Genomic DNA, 17217 nt, shown 5'->3' on the forward strand with positions numbered 1-17217 from the left:
ACAAGCCGGTGATAGTGGCATCATTATTTATAGGCTTCTCTCCGTTCAAGGAAGCAGACCGCTATTCTCAACCCTAGTGGCTGGACAACAGTTGTGTTATAAAAAGGATTCGCAAAGGAGTGTCAGAAACACTGATGAAAAGGTACATGTGAGAATCACGGACCGGATTGTTTGCCGCAGACACTACGTTCGGTAGAGTAAGTATTTGGACATTTTAACTTTAAATACAAATGCGGGGTCTTGCTATGTTGGTTATGGAAATGGGAAGCTCATACCCGAAGATCCCGCTGAACATTTAAATTGCCTAATTGAAACAGTTAGACTACAGTTTGACGCAGACAGAGCTCAATATGCTCTCTGTCGCCAATTGCACGTTATAACGTGCGATTTAAATGAATAGGCTACATTTGTCTTTGAAGGCGATCCTAATCAAAGTTTTTAAGGTAACAGATCCGTTTTGAAAACCTCGGAATTAACACAATTAAACTAAAAAAGCAATCGTGTTTTCTCTTATGTAGGCCCACAATGATATTGGTTTTCCGTAGATTTTTTTCCAAGAAAATACAGCTTTTCCAATTATTCTTTTCATACAGACTATACTGAGCCATCTATCGTGTTGACGTGAGACTAGGCTAACTGGGGGGTGAACAGCCAAATTAGTCATTCATGAAGCCTTCATGAGGCATTGATACTGGAAGAGGCTTATGGTATAAAACATGTTTCTAAATTATGAGTGTGAGGCTATGGGACCAGTATCAGTACCTCCTGATCCCTGAAAATCCCTTTAAAATTAAATGGTAAATGGAAAACATATGGAATGGTCCGTAAATGAGTCGTCATGTTCGTGTTTAGATTCGGGTTATGCATTTCTTAGTCTAATCATAACCCCTTCATAGCTCCCTTGTCGTTTCAGGTGTTTTTGGTCTTTTGACGTTCATTACAATTGTTTATAAGAACTTGCACTAGACTAGGGCAAACCATTCCCCCAACAGTGCCGTGCAACTCCAGCACGAAGGCTGATCGGCAGATGTTTGAATCAGGTTATCAAGTCGGTACCCAAGATTAAATAACTCAATTTTCTGTTCCTTTTTAAATGTGGATCCGATTTCTTTGCAGGTAAATTGCCAATCACGGTTTTGCATTTGAATGCATTATAATTCGTTTTCACGGAATTCATAAATGGAAAAACATTTTTACAGCATCCACCACTTCAGTTAAAGTTTGAATCACGGCTCGAAGGCTTAAAACCCTTTCATGTATGAATTATGACAACCTTAGTTTGGATTTTTTTCCCCATGTGTTTTAGTCCTCTTTAGACATACAAAAATGAAGTTGAACATTATTTATTTTATGAACACATTTTTTATACACTTTATTTGTTGTCCCCTCAGATGGACAGCATGCGTCTGGGTTGTAAAAAAATAAGAAGTTGAAGAAATATAGATTAACCAAACCAATGAGAAAAATCATATATTATGCTGTTAAAACTACTGTGTCACATTTTTACCATCCTCGGTCATTTTCCCTCCTTGGTCAGAGGACAGAGGAGTCAGAGGATCAGCCTCTTCCCTCCCTTTTTACCGTTATCAGATAACGACCCATTAATTTGAATCGGGTGTGTTGGAACAGGGAAATATCTATTCTAAAACATTCAAGACAGGGGGTTCTTGAGGACAAGGGTTGAGAACCACTGTTGTAGGCCAGTGGTTCTCAAATCTAGTCCTTAGGGACATCCCTGCCCTGCATGTTTCCCCTGCTCCAACAATCTAACACACCTGATTCAAATTAATGGTCATTATCAGGCTTCTGCTGAGCTAGATAACAACTCAATCATTTGAATAAGGTGTGAGAAACATCTAAAACAGGGGTCTCCAACCCTGGTCCTGGGGAGCTACCTGCCTGTAGGTTTTAGCTCCAACAATCTAGCACACCTGAATCTAGTTGGTTGATCAGGTAACTCGTGTAGGATAACGTCAAATAAGTGTTGTTGGAGGCAAGTAAAAAAAAAACATATCAAATTATAACACCCCAAAAAGTTGTTGCATATCAGTTATTTTCAAGACCATCAAAGTTGCAGTAGGCCTACTAGAATAAATCGTTGGTGACTTAAAGCCAGTGACGCATGATGTTCAATTTAGTGGACAGAGGATCAATCGTAATTTCCTCCCAAAATAAAAGTAATACTTCTAAAATGTTACAATAGCATTGCTCCTTCGTAGTTACTTTATGTGACAACATTTCATTTACCTACGAGTGTGTACTTCTATTAAGCGTCTACTAGAGTGGCTGATGTGCAACTAAACCACCAAAACCCATGCATATACAAGAAACAGAGTTTTGAATAGCTGTCCACTGTAGTGACCACTATGCGTGAAAGGCTCAAAAACATTAGCAGTCAAGTACACAATAAAACAAAACAGAGACTGTGAGGGTAACAAAACATCTGCAATGGGAATGTGTTTTGGGAGGATCTATGTGAATGAGGTCAGTTGGTGTTTTCCCTGGACGGAGAAGCTTCTCTCTGGGCCCTGTGTTGACCCATGCTAAGCCTAATCCTGAGAGGGCGGTGTGTCTGAGCGAATCCTCTCCACTCACCTCCACACTCCCAGAGTGGAGTAACACAAACCACGAGCTCTTACCACAAACTATCACACACACAGCTGCCAGAAACGCCAGAGAACGGACCTCTCCTTGGATTGGGGGATTTAACCATTACAGCTCCGACGTCGTCTACCAACCTTCTGACTTTGAGGGCTCTGCAGCACAAGCAGGGAGGTCTCGTTTTGGGACGTGAGACTCTGGGGTCCTGAAGACCTCAGCTCTGGGGAAGAGGATGAGTCGAGAGGGCCTCCATGTGGTTGTGACCACCCTGCTGTCGGGGCTTCTTCTGGTGGTGGCCTTGGCCCTGCTCTGCTACTTCACATGCAGGTTGGCCCCCAGGGTGCTCCCCCTGGGGGGGCCCATGCACTTCTGATAGCCAGCCAAATACAGCCCACACACAGGCCGGTGGACCGGGTCTGACGCACGGTAAAAACGTAGCTCCGAAGACGGGGTGATACCTAGGTTACAAGCTAGCTCCATAGCAGTGAGACAGGATGATACCTAGGTTAAAAACTATCTTCATAGCATTGAGACAGGGTTTTCTGGGTTACAAGCTTGCTCCATAGCAGTGAGACAGGTGATACCTAACTGTGCAGTGAGACAGGTAAGATTTTGTGGATAAGTCCTACCTGCTTATCTTTGTACAATATGTCCAAGGGGAAAATAAATAATTTGTTTTTGGCAAGTCGATTACTAGTGGCATTGGTCAATGACCAATGGCGTTGGTCATGGAGATAAGAATTCATGATTGTGTAACAGAATGTTTAGTCCTGGTTTTCCAAAACAGCTGTTATAGAACAATGCAAAAACCCCACAGGTTGATACCCAGCTCTATGTATAGTGAGACAGGTGGTACCTAGCTCCATGTAGAGTGAGACAGGTGATGCATAGATGCTTCATGAGTGAGACAGGGTGATACCCAGCTCTTTATACACTAAAAAGACTGGAGGGGTAAACTTTGTAGATGAGCTTTTTTTAAATTGCATTATTCATGGAGAATAGAGGTTGTGTTTGTATACCCCTGGGTGTAGTTTAAATATCCTTAAAAGAAATGGTTCTGGAATATAACAAAGTTTGAAAAAGAATCAATGAGAGATAAGCACCTGGTCCTATCCATGTGGTTTCCACCATCATGGTACAATGCACAACCAAGCATCGCAAGGCCTTTCCATCCTTAAGGCCTAGCAAGTTGAGGTCCGTTTTTAAGGACAGAACTTTCCCTCCTCTACTTGTGGTTGGAGGCGTCTTTCCAGTAAATCATTTGGTGTTAATCGGCTTTGCTATGGTCATTAAACCTCTCACTACCATGTCACACAATCCCATTAAAGCGACCTTGACTATACCCCGAGGGGAGGGGGAGGGGGGAGGAAGGGGATGTAATTATAGATGAAAGCATGGCTGCCGAGCACCCACAGGAGCCTGTTCAGACTGCTTAAATTCACCGCGAGGGCCTGAGTTGACCCCCACCAGGTCTCTGCTTGGACCTCTGTTTAGAAAGGAAATGGTGGAGTGGTCTGGCTGGCTTCCACCCTCGAGCCAAATGCTTATTACTTTCGTTCAGTAGTATGAATGAGTCAGGGGGGATCATTTAGTTTTAGCTTCATTTCACTGTAATGTGGTCTGTTCCCAGGATGGCTTGTGTTTTGATATCAAACAGTTCTTTCCTTTTATTGAGAAACTACTCTGTAGACGGACCCCACGTGCTTTTATCTTCTTTCATCAGCTCTGTTTCGATCAGTTCTTGCTTTCTGTCTTGTACATTTCATCCACATGACATTTAATAAAAGTCCTGGTGTTTTGAATAAGTGTGTGTGTGTGGGTGTTACAGTGTATCTCAGGGGAATCACAATACAATCAAGTCAAAGGCAATGTTTTCCATGTTGATATGAAAGATTATTTTATCTGTAATATTCCTCCTCTCTTCTCATTCTCTCTCCAGCGGATCATTGGTTTGAGACAGTTTTCCTCGGGCTCGGAGCGTGGCAAGTGACGGTTACCCTGGGTAACACTGGTGACAGACACAACGCGATGAAGGTGAATGTCTGGCTTCTCTTCTGCTGTGGCCTAGTCTGTGGAGGGCCGATCAAGCCAAAATTCCCTGGTAGGTCTCACTCAAATCCAGTCAAATCCATGTTTAGTCTTTTTACAAGCAAAGGGTTTCACAAATGCCCACAGATATACCATTACCTATAACCCACTGGAAACCTCAAGGGCACACCTGTTAATCAATCTCTGCTTTTCCTAAATCTTCCAATCACCAACCTGAAATCCACCCAGGCACTTCCTCTCCAGACTAATTTGAGTCTTTCTGGTATAGTCTTATGAAGGATGTGTCTTTATATCTAGTTTCAGTGTCCGGCTATTACCGCTGAGGAAGGCAGAGCCAGCACCCTCAGAGTAGGGCAGACGATAGGGCCTCCTCAGCAAGGTTCTCCTCCGACAGAACCTTAGCCTATTTCTCCTCACAAACACGCACAACTACAAAGCTTTTGGGCATGACGTGTTGCTCTTCTTTTAAGTGGATCCAGAATTGTGTAAAAGTGTAAACATTTACATTTTACATTTATGCATTCAGCAGACGCTTTTATCCAAGGCGACTAAAACAAAGGAAGTTTTTTGATGCTGTGGTTTGGAGCTGTTATCTGAGGAAGAACCATGGGAGGACAAACAATAATGGGGTTGCCAGGTCTTTGAAATGTACCTTTCACCCCCACCCCGCCCCCCCACAGAGTTCATATTACATCATTTGTTCCTGTTTGGTCCGAATTGTAGATTTTTTTTCTTCTTCTAGGAAACAATTTCTTAGTTTAAATCCTACAAGATGTGTAGATATATGCTATGCTTCTTACGTAAATGCATTTTATATGTTCATTGTATGCACCTTCCTGCCAAAGTAAATTCCATGTTTGTGTAAACGTATGGGGTAAATAAAGCTGATTCTGAGATCTGGGTGTATTTAATAAATATATGTTTATTCTGACAGCAGCAGAATTCCTGTGTATAATAGTATTTGTTACAGTAACTGATTATTTGGCTGCTCTGAATGGAATGTCATACATCTACTGTTGTATGACATTCATAAGCTTGGATATAGTCAGGTCATGTGATACTCAAAAGAAGCTTATGTTCTGGAGATGTCACAATTACTTTGGTTCAAAGAGTACCATAGCGTCATTACAGTAATGTATCTGAGACTCTGGTGTGTATGTGTCTGTGTGTATGTATGTAGAGATGTGCTTGTGTGTAAAGGTGTGTGTCTTTGTGTAGGTATGTGTGTGCGTGTTTGTAGAGGTGTTTTTGTGTGTGTCTGTATATGTGTGTGTGTGTGTGTGTGTGTGTAGAGATGATCATGTGGTTGGTCCCGAGATTCCCATGCTACTTTTGTTCATGTTCTCATATTCAGAATGTGGACCAGAAGTAATTTAACTGTTGTGAAGACCTGTGGTGGTTGATCACCAGTTTTATGGCCAGCAATGAGCAAACCTCCAGGAAGTTGTTCCTAGAAAAAAGAAAATAATTAAGCTACGTTGATGAGTTTCTGCAATTTCGAGTCCCCATAACATGTTAACAATTGTTTTTCTCTTTATGGACATGTAATTGATTTACAATGTGTTTTTTAGGGCAGTGCACTGACAAAATAGGGCCCAATTGTTTATGTCTCCTAAAAATGTTTTGTAAACAACTACTCATCAGTCTTTTAAAAACCTTTCCCCGGAAATGTACTTCTGTTTTCCCCCCTTCAATGGGCATCATGGTAGTAGACTTGATCTCATGGTGGATTTGTTGTTCCAGATCCCATCTGTAGAACACCTCGATTCAAAGCTGACCCCAATTCCCTCCCTGTGACGCAGACCAGGAGAAAGATCCAGTCTTCTGGAACAACTGGGCTCAGAAAACCCTAAAGAATGCCCTCACCCTACAGACGCTCAACCAGCAAATGGCAAAGAACCTCATCCTCTTCCTCGGTGATGGTAAGTTCTGAGTTTTTGACCCAATAGAAAACATCTTGAAAGGCAGTAATATTGGTATTATGTAATGCACTGTAAAGGGTTTTGAGTACAATATGCAGACTGCTTTGCATGCTTTTTACAGATTATCTATCTTGGTTGTTGTCGGCCAGTGTTTTTTATGGGACGTGAGCGCATGCCTCTGTGACCAAAGCTTGTCAATCTTCTGCCAGGTCTTTGTCCCTCATGGTAGAGGAGATTATGTATAATTCAGAGAATAAGACAAATGTAATCCAGGCAGAACATTGACTAAGGTGGATTAATGTAATCTGGTTACACTTCTATAAGATGTTGTGGCTTTTATCTAACTCTACACGGGTGAACGGACGGTGAAACCGAGTGCTTGACAACACTATCAATGATAAACCAGTGTTGTGCTCTATTAGAAACAAACACAAACACCATGGAATGAGTTCTTTCGAAAGCATCTCGAAAGCTTTGAAAGAAAGGAACTTTGACTGCCACAACTCTATCTCAACTGCTGTACAGGATATTTGTAAGTACAGCTAATCATCGTTGCTATAACTGTATCATATTCCTCTTTAGTGCATCGGTAGAGTTCAAATATTACAGCTCAGTCAGCCATTCAGCTGAAGCATCATGGACCTCAAGTCTGTGTGTGTCTGCGATGGCTTTCAGAGTTAGAAGTATGTGAGGAGGGCATAGTTCAGTGGTTAGAGCACGGTTAGTTGTGGTTTGGAGCAGTGTGAGATGGAGATGAGAGTGCAGGCGAGTGAGGTTTGACCCCTTTAGAGGCTCTTGGAGTCGCTCCTTCCCACTAGAGCCCGACCGATAAAGGATTTTTTAGGCCGATACCGATACAAATATTTGGTAACTTAAAAATCTGATATTCCGACATCTGCCGATATAAAAAAAATATTTTTTACAAATCCAGAAACGCTTAACAAAACAGTAATTATTTGTAGTTTACTTTTTACTTTTTTGTAGGTCACTTTTAGCAGAAGTTCTCATCCAGAGCGACTAAGTACAGGGACATTCCCAGAGGCAAGAACGGGTTAAATGCCCTCCCAAGGACACAACGGAATTTTGAATTGGCCGGAAATCGAACCAGCAACCTTCTGATTAATAGCCCGATTCCATAACTGCTCAGCCATCTGACTCCTGTTATTATTACCTCACAAAAATAATATGATAATGCAGTTTCTGATAAGTAAATGTATAAAAATACAAACTTAAGATAGGAAACTTAAAGTCCTTTGAACAAAAACACAATAAAAAAAAAACATTAATATTCATTTATCGGCCATTATAAATGCAGATACCGATAGTTTGGAAAATGCCCAGTATCGGCCGATAATATCGGCCCGCCGATATATTGGTCGGGCTCTACTCCACACCGATCAGTCTGGCTGCGGTCGGTGGACTGACGGCTGTGGTTGTGTGAGGCCTGCTGGGGTGAATGCTGAGCGGCCGTGGGGAGGAGGAGAAGGGGGGGGGGCCTCCTCGCGCTCCGCCAGCCCAGCACGGTGACGTTGAATGAAAGGGAAAACAAAACGAGGCGCTAATGAACGAGATGTTTGTCATCTCTCCCTCTCAGTCCCCCCAGCCTTAAGGAACAGAGTTGTCATTTAATGTAATGGCATTTTTGGTTGTCTTTAAACATATATATACACTATATTGCCAAAAGTATTCGCTCGTCTGCCTTCACGCGCATATGAACGTGAGTGACATCCCATTCTTAAACCATAGGATTTAATGTGATGTCGGCCCACCCTTTGCAGCTATAAAAGCTATAACTCTTCTAGGAAGGCTTTCCACAAGGTTTAGGAGTGTGTTTATTGGAATTCTTGACCATTCTTCCAGAAGTACATTTGTGAGGTCAGACAGATGTTGGACGAGAGGGCCTGGCTGGCAGTCTCCGCTCTAATTCATCCCATCCCATGTTCTATCGGGTTTGAGGTCAGGACTGTGCAGGCCAGTCAAGTTCTTCCACACCAAACTCGCTCATCCATGACTTTATTGCCCTTGCTTTGTGCACCTGAATTCAATGATTTGGATAGCTGAGTGAATACTTTTGGCAATATAGTGTATATTTTACATATTTTTTACAATGGTTAATAATAAAATCTGAAAACATAACGAGTTTCACTAGTGTAAATGGAACATTTGTGTGTGAGATGAATTGTTGAAATCTTGCATGAAAAGTTGAGAGGTGCCATCCAAACATGTTATCTTAAGGGTCTGATGTTTTTTTATTTATTTATCTGTTTGTAGGAATGGGCGTTGCCACAGTAACAGCAGCGAGGATCCTGAAGGGCCAGTTGAGTGGGAAGAGCGGAGAGGAGAGCCAGCTGGAGATGGATAAGTTCCCCTACGTGGCCCTGTCCAAGGTGCTTCACCTCCTCCTCCTCCTCACCTCCTTTTTGCTTCCTCAATCTTCAGTAATAACTACCTCTTAGTCAATCTTTACCTTTGGAGAGTAACCCCCTCCCCCTCCTCTTCCTATTGCCCCCGGCCTCAGTGCCCTTGTTAGACGTATGCTTTTGATGTTGTTACTTTACTTGGAACATACAACGTCATAACTTCACTGGGAATGTAGGATGTTATTAGTTTACTGGGAACATCAACAGTTCTCCTACACTTAATGGAGACAGATAGTGTTGATCGTAGGCCTCAACAAGTTGTTGTGATGAACTACGTTGTCTATAACCCAGTCATGTTTGGGGTTTCCTGTTTATCCAGGTCCGGGTATGGTGACCATCTTGGTTTAGTAGTAACTCCTTGTAAATAAGGATTGTTTTCTTATCCGTTTTACCTTTGAATAAAACCCACACCAAACCAACTACAGTACTACAGTAACCAAACGTCTAGTCCCTTCTCCTTCTGGTTTTGAACGATACTATACCTATATTGTGAGGACGGACAACAGCTGTCCAACAAGTGATATGACACGTGTATCCGGCTGGCACGTGTACTTCTATTCGAGCAGTTTCTAACACATCCTGTCTTCTAAGAAACCAATAGCTTCCTGTGGTGTCTCTATGCTAGCAGTTTCTAACACATCTAAACACACATTCTATTTTGTAAGTATTTCCATTCTTTATATCTCCAAGGTTCATTCAAACGAAGGCTTCTTAAGGATCCTTTGACAATAGTAAACAGAGCACACTCTCCAGTACCAGTCAGATTCCAGTATGCCTACTGTAACTCCCTGACCTTTTGACCCTTCCAGACATACAACACCAATGCCCAGGTGCCAGACAGCGCGGGCACCGCCACAGCATACCTGTGTGGGGTGAAGGCCAACGAGGGCACGGTGGGGGTGAGCGCAGCAGCGGTGAGGGCACAGTGTAACACCACCCAGGGCAACGAGGTCACCTCCATCCTCCGCTGGGCCAAGGACGCAGGTGACGAGTTGTGCTGTCGCACACCTGTAATCTGCTATTCCCCTCTCTCTGCTCTCCTGCTGTTCTCCACTTCCCTGCTCTCCTCCTCAACTCTTCCCTGCTGTCCTCCTCTTCCCTGCTCTCCTCCTCCCCTCTCCTTCAATCTCTCCTCCTCCCCTGCTTTCCTTCTCTCCTCTTCCCATTCCCCTCTCCTTCCCCTCCTTCCATCCCCTCCTGCTCCCCTCCTCTCCTCCTCCCCTGCTCTACATATGTCTGCTGCAGCCCTGGATCCAGTGAGAGTAAAATCACTCAAAAGATCGTATTTCAGTGTGCTGGAATTCATTACATATGACCTCAGTCCACCTTCCCATGCCTGGCTTCTATAGCTTCCTGTAGATAACTTATCTTTGGTCCACAGACCCAGCCTTGGGTTCAGTTGAATCAATACTGAGTAGTGAGTTGAGGGCTTTTGATGCATCTCTCAAGGTCAGGTGTGAGCTGCACTTCACGGCTCGCCTGACCGACTCAGAGACATGGGAGGAATGAGGAACTTTGTCTACTGGGTCATTAGGCCACAGATAACAAGGAGAAGGGGGACAATTGTTCCTCACAGACCACAGCAGACAAGCCCTGACCCCCCGACCCGCAGTCCTCATACATACTTACGCATACACACACACACTTCTACCCCCTGCCCTTATGCATACCTACCCATACCACTAGTGTACACACATAAGCACACACACACAATTCTGACCCCAGCCCTCACACACACACACACACACAGGATCCCACAGATCACTAACCCATAAACAGTCCACCCCATCAACTTATGTTGCTCTGTCGTTGACCAATAAAGGCAAGTCTGTGGGAATCGTCACGACAACGCGGGTCAACCATGCCACGCCCAGCGCAGCCTATGCCCACTGCGTGGACAGGGAGTGGTTCTCCGACAACGAGATGCCAGTCGAGGCTGTGGAGGCCGGGTGCAAGGACATCGCCAGGCAGCTGTTCGAGAACATCCCCAACATTGATGTGAGTCTTGTAAAAAAATTACTTGAGAAGATTCTATTTTTGTATACTGTGTCTCTCCATTTTTGACTAATCATTATCAAGAGGAGGATGGTGTATTTGAGCAATTTCTTTTAATATCTCTCATTTTTGTTGCCGTTATTTGACCTCTTCTCCCCCTGCCCCTCCGCACACACCTCCCCCTCCACTAACACCTCCCCCTGCACACACACCTCCCCCTCCACTAACACCTCCCCCTCCACAAACACCTCCCCCTGCACACACACCTCCCCCAGGTGATCATGGGAGGAGGGAGGAAGTACATGTTCCCCAAAAACATGTCGGATGTGGAGTACCCTGGAGACAAGAAGCACGCTGGGACTCGTAAGGACGGCAGGAACCTGGTCCAGGAGTGGACCAACCGCATGAAAGACAAGGTGACCAATAGGAACATCTCAGCTCTGTGCTTGTTCCTCACAAACACAACATCTGATGTCTAATACCCTAATAACGTGTTTCAACTCTAAACTGATATTACATCCAAACTGGTTTCCCACAGAAGGGCCAATATGTATGGAACAAACGTCAACTGCTGTCACTGAATCCTAACAATGTAGATCATATTTTGGGTGAGCTCCTGGATTCATATTTAATTTTGAATTCTTTTTTAATCTATAGATGATTAATTACATGATTAATTACTGCTGATAACACCCCTATCCTTCTGTGTCTGTTGTCTCTGTGTTCCTTCCTGTCTCACTGTGCCTTCCTGTCTCCCTGTTCGATCCTGTCGCCCTGTGCCTTCCTGTCGCCCTGTTCCCTCCAGGTCTGTTTGAGCCGGGAGACCTGTCCTACGAGCTGGAGAGGAACCAGGACACAGACCCCTCTCTGACGGAGATGGTGGAGGTGGCCATTAAGATCTTGAAAAGGAACCCTAGAGGCTTCTATCTGCTGGTGGAGGGTGAGTCTGATACCCCGCACGCTCCATTTGGTGTCTCATTGGTTTAGAGGTACAGGACTATTCAGGAGGGGTCGGGGATGGGTCTCAGGAGTGGTACTGAGGCTGTGGCCGGGGTAATAATCAAGTGTGTTGTGTAGATCGGCTTATGACCATCAGGTGTGTTTATAAGATGGTAGATGGGATTTTCGATGTGGGAGAGAGAGAGATAGGAGGAAGGGAAGGCGAAAGAGGGAGAAAAGTAAGATGAAGAGGGAGAAACAGAGGGAAAGGGAGGGAGAGGGAAATGCAGAGGGAGATTGAGAAAGAGACAGATCAAGAGTGAGGGAGACTTTGGCAGACAGGGCTACAGGCCAGGGAAGAGAGAGAAGGGGCATGACAGAGGAGAAAGGGAATGAAATGGAACTCAGTAGAATTGTATCAAATTGGATTGAACTGAATGGAGCTGTTGGTTGACAGGCGGGCGCATCGACCACGGGCACCACGAGGGCAAAGCCAAGCAGGCGCTTTACGAAGCGGTGGAGATGGACCGAGCCATTGGCATGGCCGGCCTCATGACCAGCGTCCACGACACCATGACTGTGGTCACGGCGGACCACTCGCACGTCTTCACCTTCGGAGGGTACACGCAGAGAGGCAGCTCCATATTTGGTACGTCTGGGTTGCCACCCCCCCTTCGGTCACTGCGGTTGGGAATATGGCCGCGTATACGGAATCCACCATGGTCATGCTTTGTCGATCTGAATTGGTAAAAACACAGTGCTGAGCACTGGAAGGAACGTTTGGCAGGTGAAATCCTGATTTGGAGCTATTTTGCTAACTTGAGCTGTACCTATGTTTGCTGGACACTGAGACAGACTGCTTGGAATCAAAGAGAGCAGGGAACTCATTTAGTCCGAAAAATTTGGTTTCTCGGCTCTGGTCTTTTAATTAGAAATACTTTGTGTAGGGTAACTTCTGGTGTATGTGGTTCGACTTCTGTTTGTAAATCTAATTTTTCCACATGGGACAATAAAGAGTTAGCTAGAAACTGAATTCTACCGCTCTGAGGTCATGTTTGAGATGTTAACATTTCATTTAATTATCAGAAGCTTTCATCCAAAGCGACAAAGAAATGGTTCATGTAGAAAGTTATCTTTAGTTAGAATCCTTTGGTCACCACAGCGGGATCGGTTTGAATCCGTCCTTTGATGCATGTCTTCCCCCCTCTCTCTCTCTCTCCCGGCCTTTGCTGTCACGCTTCCCTTAAAAAATCAAACTTTCATGCTTGTCCAATCAAGCATGAAAAATGCTCAGAACTGTGTCTTATGAAGAAAAAAAGAAAGAAGTGCACAGTTCTAACAGTATTTCATAGCTCCTCCTCCTACCCCCCACCTGACGCTGGTATTCTGGATCTTCAGGCCTGGCCCCCATGGTGAGTGATTTGGACCAGATGCCCTTCACCTCCATCCTGTACGGTAATGGACCAGGCTTCAAGATCACTAGCGGAGCCCGGGAGAACGTGTCCACGGTGGACTACGGTGAGCACCGGAGCGACAGCTCACTGACCCTGGCACTGTCAGCACGGGCACTTCACATGGTTTTGGTGTCAGAGGTTATGAGAGTCTCTCTTGCCTCTCTTTTTCTAACCATCATGGTCTCCCTCTCCCTCAGTTTTTGTCTGTCTCTCTGTCTCTCTCTATCTTTTTTTCTCTTTGCACGACCTTCCCCTCTTCATCATTCCCTACTTATTCTCTCGCTCTGTCTGTCTCTGTCTCTCTCTGTCTCTCTCTCTCTCTCTCTACATTTGTCTCACACTTTAACCCTAACAATTGCCCTTATCACTCACCCCTTTTATACCATCTCTCTTGATCTCTGTCTCTCTCTCTCTCCGCATTCCTCTTGGTCTCTGACCATGACCTTTCCCTGCTCCCCCCTCCTTCAGAGCACAACGACTACCAGGCCCAGTCAGCAGTTCCCCTGCGGTACGAGACCCACGGTGGGGAGGACGTGGCCGTGTTCACCAAGGGCCCCATGGCCCACCTGCTCCACGGGGTCCACGAGCAGAACTACATCCCCCACGTCATGGCCTACGCCGCCTGCATCGGCCAGAACCGAGATCACTGTCTGTCAAAGAACAGAGCCAGCAGCCCCACCCTGAGCCTGGCACTGCCCAGCCTGGCTGCCCTCCTCACAGTCACACACCTGCTGTGCTGACCATAAGCCCTCTCCCCCCCCGCCCCACCCCCCTTACACCCCCAAACCCACTCTCCTCCTCCACCCCTACCCCCCCGCACACACTGTTCTCCTCCACCTTTACCATCCGACATCTACTCAAACATATGTAACACACTTTTATCCTCCCTTCTATGTTTAAATATGAAATGTGTCTTTTTTTTTTTTACAAATTCTGTACAGTTTTGGAGCTTGGGAACACTTGGGAATTTCAATGTTAGTGTTTGTGAGTCAGACATAGGGTGATCTATTGGAAATATCCCCATGTTGTGACAGGAAGTTCAGTACAACTGGCTATAAATCAGGCTGTTGGTATTGTTCATATTTCTGTCAAAAACACGTTTTTTAGTGACCTATCACATAGTTGTTTCTTTTGAGATTTTTCATAATAAAATTCATCCTCTCCTGAATCCTAAATGAAGGGTGCTTTTGGCACTCTCAACGTAAGGTTTTAACAGATGTGTGTCGACACAGATAAACATTAGGGATTTAACTAAGTAAACTGTAATTCACTCGTGATTACCTAGTTACACTTATGATTTGATGTGGATTCTTTATAAGCCCCTCCTTAGAGATCTATAATGGCAACGTAACAGAATCTACCTCATTGTCCTCCATGGAATCCCTAAACAAGCTTCTGGTGTCATCACAAAATAACAAAATATGTTACAAAACAAAGCTATTAGAATTTTTTTTTATGATACTTTTAACGTTTTTTTTTGGGTATGTACAGTGTTTTGTGTTCTATGTACATACTCCCCAGATGCAGCAAGCAAGCAAAACCAGAAAACAAACCTAAACATCACTATGACTGTAAACAGATGTTGTAATCAATCCTTTGCCAATAAAATAATGAAGACTTCTTTACAAATTGAAGTTGATTTGTCTGTAGCTGTAACTTTGCGGGCACCTTGCAGTTGTTCTCTCAGCTTCTCTACAATTTGCTGTACCATAACAGGTCATGTGCACCGGTATCACACAGCAAAATAAATATCAACACAGACATCTAAATATGACATGGTCTGTATATACATGGGAACAATCTCATTTCCTCAGAACACTCTTTCAACCACGCAAGGAATAACCATCATGCTACAGATTTCACAAACCTAGCCTTTGCCATGAAATGTTTCTGTTATCAGACACAAAATGATTACAACATTTACGTGATTTATATACTGAATGTGGATCTCATTAAAACGTTTCCATAGTTGATTTTATAGCATAAAATGGCCAAGCCTTGCTGTTAGAATCCCAGGAGAATTATTGGCTTTCAGATGAAAGTCAGTCAGACTGATATAATTGACATTTTGACAATTATTTTGATTGAGCTTACACGCATCCAAAGCAACGTACAAATAGTGCATCAAGAAAGTCCAGCAGAGGATCTAAGATCATAAGTGCATAGTTCTAACATTTGTTATGTGTTATGAAACTTGGACTGAAGTTACATAAAACACAGACTGGTGCTGCTCGGAAGGGCCTGTCAGTGGACTTTTCCAGGGCTTTTGTTGTGGTGTATGTGGAATGTGACACACCACACTGTCCTTGGCATCGCGTGGGAGTAGAGAAAACACAGAGAGACTCCTGTTGGCTGAAGCAGAAAATTGATATTTAGCGTAGATAGTTGGGTTTGAGACTTGGTACTTGTCTCCGTTACTTTGTGGAACATTCTTTAAAGCGGTGTGCCCAGTGGCAGCTTGGACCTCGTAGGCCTCAACGTGGCTCCATGTCACACGCTAGGTAAACGCCTTCTCTCTCTATTTGCTCGAGAAGATGGTAGGTGTCTGATCAGAAAATACAGTTTCTGTATCATGAAAGAAGTCTTGTGATCTTTGATGTTCTGTGCTGCTTCTTATTTGGTTTGACTGTCGCTTTGGTGCAAATTGAATTAGATAGAAATCTAAAATGTGATCATGAGAGAGAGCCACAGGAGTATTAGAAAGCAGAGTTCACTAAGCAGATGTGTGTTCATTTGTAGTATTGGTCAATAGAGGCTCTCCCATACTCCAACCAACAGATCCACCTCCTGTGCTGTTTGTATGTGCTACATAGTTATAATGTAAGTATGTATTGTATTTGTGTGTGTATACTATCTATGTAATCTATACATTTGTGAGAGGCTCTGTACAGAAGGTGGCAACCAAGTTCCTTGAAAATGATCATCAATGAGGCATCTATTCATCCATCCATCCACAGGCCCTGGTATTCTGTCAGGTTATCAAGTTATGCCTGACCAAACATGCAAGACATTGGATGATTACTGCTTTCATATAGTCATTCAATCGCACACCTCTACCACCTCTCTTCCCCCTTCCTTTCAACCAACCATATCCTCCTTCTCTTCCAACCTTCCCCTTCTTTTGCTGTCACTGCCCTCCCTCTCCTCTCCCCCTCTCCGCGCCCCACGCCCCACGCCTCACCTCCCCCTCTCTTCTCTGACATCGCCCCCAGCCCTCCCCTCTCTCCCTCACCGCCTCCCTCCCCTTCTGTTTCCCACTCTAACACCCCCACCTCTCCCATTCTCCTTCCCTACCTCCCCCCCACCTCCTTTCCTTCTCCCCCCCCTCCCCCAGCTCCTTTCCTCCCCCCCCCCCCCCCCAGCTCCTCTCCGAGACCCCCCCTCCCCCACCTCCTTTCTTCCTCTCCCTATTCACTGTCTCTCAGCGGGGGGGGGGGGGTACCTTTCTAAGGAAGGCGCCTGAGGAGGACCACAGCCATCCCAGAATGCTCTCTCTGCAGTTGCGGACCGTCTTCACAGTAATAAAAGGGTTGAATCAGCAGTTGGGCGCTGCCGCTGCCAGCTTCCCAGGCTGCCATCTTTGGATTGTTGTGTTATGATGTATCCCCAGCCGCAGCCCTGGACACAGACCACAGGGGAATCGCCTGCGCCAGCCTCTCCCAGGCAGAGCTAGACGACGGGAGTTGAATTACAGCTGCAGGAGTTTCTCTTGACAGTCTTTTCAAATGGCATTGATAGGGAGTGTCACATCAGGTCTTTATGTGACTACTAAATGTTAAAGGTGTTAGAAAGGTATATTTATCTTTGCATCAGGCAGAGTTGTTTGAACGCGATGAG

General features: G+C 44.7%; 1 protein-coding gene across 1 annotated transcript; it reads left to right on the forward strand.

Annotated features, from left to right (window-relative positions):
* The first annotated feature begins 65 nt into the window (after positions 1-65).
* On the forward strand, positions 66-14173 carry alpl (alkaline phosphatase, biomineralization associated). The gene is made up of 12 exons (XM_084704637.1): positions 66-197; positions 4541-4702; positions 6453-6572; positions 8844-8959; positions 9802-9976; positions 10815-10990; positions 11263-11403; positions 11526-11595; positions 11793-11927; positions 12384-12575; positions 13325-13444; positions 13849-14173. Exons 2-12 carry the CDS (start codon positions 4630-4632, stop codon positions 14118-14120), a joined length of 1590 nt encoding a protein of 529 aa, XP_084560763.1. The 5' UTR covers positions 66-197; positions 4541-4629; the 3' UTR covers positions 14121-14173.
* The last annotated feature ends 3044 nt before the right edge of the window (positions 14174-17217 follow it).

The sequence above is a fragment of the Hypomesus nipponensis genome, chromosome 9 (assembly GCF_054491055.1).
Source record: "Hypomesus nipponensis isolate SF chromosome 9, ASM5449105v1, whole genome shotgun sequence".
Taxonomy (NCBI): domain Eukaryota; kingdom Metazoa; phylum Chordata; class Actinopteri; order Osmeriformes; family Osmeridae; genus Hypomesus; species Hypomesus nipponensis.

Coding starts and splice junctions, on each gene's coding strand:
- alpl (XM_084704637.1), top strand. CDS start 4,630: ATGAAGGTGAATGTCTGGCTTCTCTTCTGCTGTGGCCTAGTCTGTGGA. Junction 12,576..13,324: donor GAGAGGCAGCTCCATATTTG/GTACGTCTGGGT, acceptor CTGGATCTTCAG/GCCTGGCCCCCATGGTGAGT. Junction 13,445..13,848: donor CGTGTCCACGGTGGACTACG/GTGAGCACCGGA, acceptor CCCCTCCTTCAG/AGCACAACGACTACCAGGCC.